A 7137-nucleotide genomic window follows, 5' to 3' on the forward strand; every position below is an offset into this window, starting at 1 on the left:
TCTGGACATTGAAATTTATTAGAGATTAAAAGTTTTGGATACAAAGAAACCTTTAAGCAGCAAAAGCAGAAAAATGTTTTTATCCTGTTACACAGCTAATCCTAGATCAATGACACATTTATATTAAGGCACAAACTGTTAAAGAGGTAGATAAGGCAACATGTAACATGCATTTAAAGGTTATAGGATGGAGTAAGTCTGTCTTTGTGTATCAGAACTGGAGGAGATGCAAGTAAAATGAAAACTTTAGAGCCCCAATGAATCTTTCTGCACGCTGCAGCCCAACAGTGCATTTCCAGCTTCCACACACTCTGTCACTAATGGTGCTGAGAAAAAAAACAAGCAAAAGAAAAAGTTATTTTCCAAGTAGCTGATTTTCACCAGCACACGCTGATAAAAACAGATCAACATTAGTTATCATGGTATTACCGTTCTGAGCATGAATCCATGACACTGCCTTCATAGCCAGAAGCTCCCACTCTTCCTTAGCATCTGTCTTAAAACCATGAAGCCAGATCAGAGCCAGAATGGTGGCCCACACTTCCTGGTTGACCTAATACACCATACCAAACAAAAATAAAAAGAGGATTTAATATGAAGAGAAACAAACAGAATGAGCAAAGACAAATTATCAAGAGGAGAAACTGAATGGTTTTGATTTGCTTTTAACAGCAGTAACAATATTTCCTAAATAAAATATAATCACAAATACATATGCTTTCACGTGAGCTATTCATAGATGTGTTTAATGCCTGTTATAAACAAGTAGTTCAAAATAACACTTGAGGGGATCACACCAACTTTCTGCTTCATGAAATCTGTCTGCAAATCAAGGCTGTTTTAAAATAAGTCACACTACTAATTATTTCTATTTGACTTTGACCCACCGATGCAGGCTTTGGCTTCTCCACCTCCTCACTGGTCTTTCCCAGTGCAGCAGCCAGAGCTGCATCTAGCAGCCAGCAGCCAGACGCCTTCTGGAGGGACACCAACTGCAGCAAAGGGTCTCTGGGGGGCTGCTCAGGCACGACAGCCTCATCCTCTTTAGAAGATGAATCTGAACAGAGAGAAAAAAAAGTCAAGTAAAAAATTACATAGCTTATATCTGTGTATAAGGTTTCTACTTGTCCAAGTTGTACAAGAAAACAATGAAGCAAAAAGCAGTTCTATTTAAGTTTCAGTAAAAGAAAAATCATCACAGTAATATTTACAGCTAAATGTTTGTCGGGTTTTTTTTTTTTTTTTTTTTTTTTTTGCATTATTGGGCTCATATTTAAATACATTTCTAAACCAAACAGTTTACTTTGCCCACTTATTCTGGTCTTATAATAGTAAACAACAGTTGAAATTAAGTTAAAAGTGGTTTAACATGGTTAAAATAGATTAGACAGAAGTCAGGTTACAATATTTTAACAGGGTAGAAAACTTCCTGGATGACTGTAAAACTTGCAGTGCCCAATAGAAATGTATCCAATACATTTTGATGATGAAAGAATCTTATCTCAGAACCTCACAAATTGTCACCAGTCTGTAAAAAGTAGATAATTTGAATGCACACCTGAAGAGAAGGCCATATCTGTGACAGCCATCAAGGTATCATACTGTGGTACAGCAAAAGCTTTCAAACTGGAAAATTGAAATCCTGCATTTTCAAAAGAAATACATTGTCAGAACAGCAAAAATGTACCAAAATAAAAAGTGAAATGGTCATAATTGCAATGATTAAATCAGTTTGCTTATTGTGGATTAACTCGAGTAGTGCACTAAAAGCTGAATGTTGCTATCACTCACTCACACTATAACACTGCCCACAGTTAGTATGGTTTTTCAGCAAAGAAATTATCAAACTTGGCAAAAAAATTCCAGTTGAACTTAAGGATGAACTACTTAAATTGTGGTGGCCAAATGTCAAAGATCAAGGTCACTGTGACCTCATGTGTTCGTGGGTGTAGAAATAGACCAGTGTGTGTTCAGAAAGACAATGAGCTTTTTACTTACTCTGGGCTACAGGAGCGGATATCATCCCTGAGATTAAGTGAGAGTAGGATATTAGTTGGGGCTACCAATAATATAAATATCATATAATTTCATATATACTTATAAACTGATAACTGAGAGCAATAGTCCATGTGTGCAGTTAATTTATATAAAATCTGAGGCTTTTTACAAATTTACTATGGTGAAAGGAATATTTGGAAGGACATGGACATGTGCAGTACATTCCACAATATCCAAGTCCTATAAAAGCATCATAAGAAAGATGAACAAAACTGTATTAACTGCAGTACTACTTACAACCCTAATTCTAAAAAGGGTTGTAGTACATGTACTACACATAAATAAGTGAGTTTTACCTAAAACAGGTTTTCAAATTACTTTTTATATGGTATACAGACATTTTATGTTATTAGACTACATCAGTAAAAAGACATTTAGTGAAAAGGTCCCCTTCTGAAGTAGCAACGTTCAAGTTTAAAGTTGGCAACAATTAAGCATTTTTACAAAACTCAGCTGATTAATAAAGTAACGCTGGAACTGATCACTAGATGTCAGTACACACATATGGTGATACATGTCTTTAATAAATTAGCATTTCCAGCTACTCACTCCCTTCTTTCACATGCCTCTTTTTCACACAAACATAGCTTAACATGGCTGTTATTAATAAAAACATTATAAATCAATATAGTGACATAATGAAGGATAATGCTTAAAATAAATCAAGGTGTGTGTTCTTCTTCCCTGTCATTTAACCTGGTCTATCACATGTAAGTTTTATGTACTTTTTATTGTATTTTATTGTAATAAAGGAAGGTGCCGTGGTCTCATCCAACATGCGTAGACTGAAAAATGCACTCACTGGGTGCTGGAACATTTCTGCGCACCAGAGGTCCTTGAATCGTCTCTTTGTTGCTTTTGTTGACAGCAATGAAGGCAGTGTAGGCACTGCTCACTCCTGATTGGACACTGAGCTCCACCACTTTCTTCCTCAATCCCTCATCCACCTCTTCTTCATCTTCCTTTTGCTCCAACTCCAGGGAGCGAATCAGAGAGCGAGCAGCCAACCTGTGAACTGATAATCTGTAGAGAAGAGAGAAAAGTAAACACACTGCTGCATTTCTGTAACTGATTTATATGTAATCACTCCTAAGAGGTACTAAAAGGTATGTAAGGACATGAAACATTGTTTAAATATATGTAAAGTATAAATAAATGCTCCTACATTTTTTCTATAAGTAACATAGCAACAACTATCTTGTTTCAGCAAATACAAACAAACTACTGTACACAATATGAACGGCTCTGTTAATATCACACATCCCTACTTGGTAGAGTTACACATCTTTAAACTATGGTAAATATACATATACATGCTTTACCCAGTGTCTTCTGCAGGTTTGAGACTGAAGTTGACTTGGCTCTGAGAGGGATGACCTGCCAGGTTGTACTTCACCTTCACACAACCCTCTGCTGCTTCTGAACTCTGACAGAACATTAAAGTGTTTGAAATTAGTAATTTAAAAAATCACTGTTGTTATATTTTTCAAAACAAATCTAATGAACATGAGTGAGCGCTGGCACTACCTGTCCAGTGAGCTGTGCGTAAACCAGTGACCTCTGACCCTGGAAAATTGCAGTGATTGGTGGAGAGAGAACAGTGGCGGACACTCCTTTAGGTAAATCCCACATGACTGAGATGTCAACCACAGCTGGTTGCAGAGAAAACCTCAGCGACTGCATCACCTGATGAGCAAAAATGGAAATAGAAAGTTGAGAGAGGAACTGTGGTTTTGTAAATTGTGTTAATATACATTTCTTATCCTATCCTGTATGCCTTTCAGAAAAAAAGCTATTTTTTATTTTGTCTTACTTTGGGTTGCATCCTGTCAGCTCCACTGATGAACTGAGCATGACCTCCTCCTTCTTTGGCCAAACCATTGATAAGAGCAGTGCTGGCTCCTTCTCCAATCCCAAAGGAGAAACACCTACAATACAGGTGTTTAGTTTTTCACACAAACACATTAAAACATGGAACATTTTGTGGGTAATGTGTGGGTGTTTGCTATCTTTTGTTCTGTTGTGGTTTCACCTGTGGGAACCTGAATTCCTCGTCACTAGTTGCAGAATTTCTTTGGTATTCCCCACCTCTCCGTCAGTGAAGACAAATAGCTAGGGAGGAGAGTTTACACAGAATTTGCTAAGTGTTGTGTAATGGTATGACAGATGGCTTTGACAGTGAATTGTCATGAACAACAGTGGTACATGAAGTATGAGTATAACACACTCATTTGTTTAAGGTTAGTCTAGTCATACTGTAAGTTGAATAGAGGAAGAAGTTCAGTGGAGGCATTCGGAACTGAGTGGTTAAGATACGTCAAGCTGCTAAGTATAATATCTGTCAAACACTCCAGATTAATACATTCTTTAAGTAGGTATTAGGTAAGACTCACCCTTTACAAATAAATGTCTGCTTCATTTTAAAGACGTGAACTTTCCACGTTGAAAAAACAGGGAATGTGTGGCAACAACAGCTGTAGATGGAGCCCCTGAAGACTGTCTCCTTAGCCCCTTCCCTACACCCAGTATGATAATTACTGCAGTAATCATAGTCATAGTATCAAATATTATTTGGCACCGTGCATTTTGATCATCACACCAATGGGTCAGTTGATCTCAAATGTTGAGTTGGAATTTTTACTGGAATGGGATTGTTGTTCATCCAGTTCCTTATTTTGTGTGTTTGCATGTGGTGGCTTGTGCCTGTATGTGTGGGTGTATTACTTGTCTTGGCTGATTGGGAATGCAGGGTTGGCTGTAAATGTGTTTGAGAGGCTCAAGGATCTCAGTTCCTCCAAGATCAGCAGTCATCTGTTCAACCTTCTTCAGAGCCTCCTCCATCGTCGTCTCACTGTACTCCACACTCTTACTGTTATCAGAAACACACAAACAGAGGAGGTCAGGAGGTAGATGTTTGGAAATGCATTTCGTGTAGAGGGAGTGACTCACGGGAAGATGTGTTCATATGAGGACCCAAAACTGTAGATGTTGAAATAGCAGCCCATTGATAAACTCTTCAACAGGAGCAGTAAAGTGTCCTTGAAGAAACAGATGAAGGTTAGTTAAGACAGCTGTGTGAGAACAAGACAAAGTATGTTGTGATGGAGTAAACTCTTGTATACCCTGGCACTGGCAATACGAGTCTCTTGATGGTTGCTGTTGTTCAAAGGACAACTCATACTCCCAGATCGATCCAGTAAGAAAATAAATTCTCCACATGAGGCGACTGAAGACATCACAGACTGAGGGAACTCAGGATACAGACTCACCATCACTACTGGATCACCCATCAGAGTGCCTGAAACACAGAACAAAGACATGCTAATACAGGCCAATACCAAATCCACTGTTTTATTATGATACATGGAACTAATGTCTTCTTTTTTTGTTTATTTCATTACAATATGTTGAACATACTAAGCTTGTTAGCATACAGTAGTAACAACTTTGCTAGTTTGACCTCACCAGGCTTGGCAGAGGCCTGTCCTGCCTCTACCACAGCAGTGGGCTGGTGGGCATCTGTGTAATAAATCAGCAGTTCAACATCTCTGTCAAACTTGTGTCCTGCAGCCAACTTCACCTATGGTTCATAAAAAACATAAAGTTATACATTTTGTTTTCAGTACTGAAGAACAATCACATGCAGCAGACACGTTATTAGTCGACCTACCGTGGCCTGGGTTTTCTCTGCATTGAGGTACTGGAGAGGATCCAGAGAAGTGCTGGACTCTACTTTAGAGATTGGACGAGGAGACGACACTCGAGCAGAGAAAGACAGACTGTAGGGAACCAGAGAGGCTGGAACAGACGTCACCTGGACACTGGCACCTTCACTTCCTGGAAACAAGGTCGGACAGGTTAAAGGTGCTGGAATCAAAAAGATAAAACACATTAAAAATCATAGTTTCAGCAGAAAGTTTGGATGGAAGATCAGGTGCTCTCTGATCTAAAGACAGCTGCGACCGATAGTCAGTGACTTGAAATCAAATGTTCTCTAGACACACTTGGCACCCTGTGTACAACCTTGTGTGTTACAATAATACTGTGTATATGAACACGTTCGGTGTGGACTAAAGTTAATATGCTGGCTTGTTTTCCTACCCTGAGGTTGGTATCGAGGGTTGAGCACAGCAGGGAGACAAAACCTCAGTCCGTCATCAGCCTGCACAGCCAGCTCAGTGACATACTCCAGCCTGATGGAGGCGCTCTCTCCTGGAGGAAGACTCCCCACACTCAGAGAAAATATATCTGGACTCTGGTCACTCTCCTCCAATAGAAAGGCCTGCTGACCGGAGCTCACTGCATCATCATACTCCTCACGAGCCTGAAATACAGACAACAGATACTCTCTGTGTAACATTCACTATATTTACTGTTTTTATTTCCTTTATACAGAGTCAATGTTTTCTGTCCAGCTCACCTGCTGTTTCTCCTTCACCTCAGCTACAATCTGTGTTTGTCCAATGACAGCACTGAAATGACAAACAGCAGCATCTCCAGGTAGAGGGAAGACAAAAACTGCCTCTATTGGTTTGTCCTCCTTGTTTTCATAGAGCAGAGTGGAGACCACTGTAGCCACATGGTCCCTGACCTCCAGCTCCACCTCGATGCTCTTCAGAGGAACTGACCGAGAAACAAATAAAAAGACAGCACATAAATACAGGGTGAGAACTTCTGTGTATTCATTGGGTAAAACAATCAAACTGTATATGTTATTCAAACTAAGAACATATAAAACAAAGAAATTAGTCAGTAATACAGCAAATCAATGATTTTTGGCTGTTTTCTAATAGTTCTGTACCTGGTTCCTTCTCAGGAGTCAACAGACCACAGCAGTTCATCCTCGTACCTTTGTAACAAAAATCCTCAAGGCAGTTTCAGGACTTCCTACTGTAATAATAAATGCTGCTTATAGTTACTGTACATTCTGTTTTATGTTACATGCCTATGTATGCCTCTTACAAAATGCTTCAATTATTTTAATCAGACTTTGATTTAACATTCTCAAATTCAGGATCCTCTGAACTTTATTATTATTCTTACACTATAATTCCTTAATCTCATAATAAACTTCTTTAA

General features: G+C 38.9%; 1 protein-coding gene across 1 annotated transcript; it reads right to left on the reverse strand.

The window, feature by feature from the left end:
* Positions 1-6932, reverse strand: LOC113148576 (von Willebrand factor A domain-containing protein 5A-like). Its single transcript, XM_026340318.1, has 18 exons — positions 6860-6932; positions 6479-6681; positions 6160-6382; positions 5729-5895; positions 5524-5638; positions 5181-5356; positions 5008-5096; positions 4783-4927; positions 4091-4170; positions 3872-3986; positions 3586-3744; positions 3381-3484; positions 2861-3081; positions 1999-2025; positions 1559-1642; positions 888-1057; positions 430-553; positions 1-326 (listed from the first exon to the last, which is right to left on the reverse strand). Exons 1-18 carry the CDS (start codon positions 6897-6899, stop codon positions 247-249), a joined length of 2322 nt encoding a protein of 773 aa, XP_026196103.1. The 5' UTR covers positions 6900-6932; the 3' UTR covers positions 1-246.
* Positions 6933-7137: the final 205 nt, after the last annotated feature.

This window comes from Anabas testudineus, chromosome 13 (genome assembly GCF_900324465.2).
Source record: "Anabas testudineus chromosome 13, fAnaTes1.2, whole genome shotgun sequence".
NCBI lineage: Eukaryota > Metazoa > Chordata > Actinopteri > Anabantiformes > Anabantidae > Anabas > Anabas testudineus.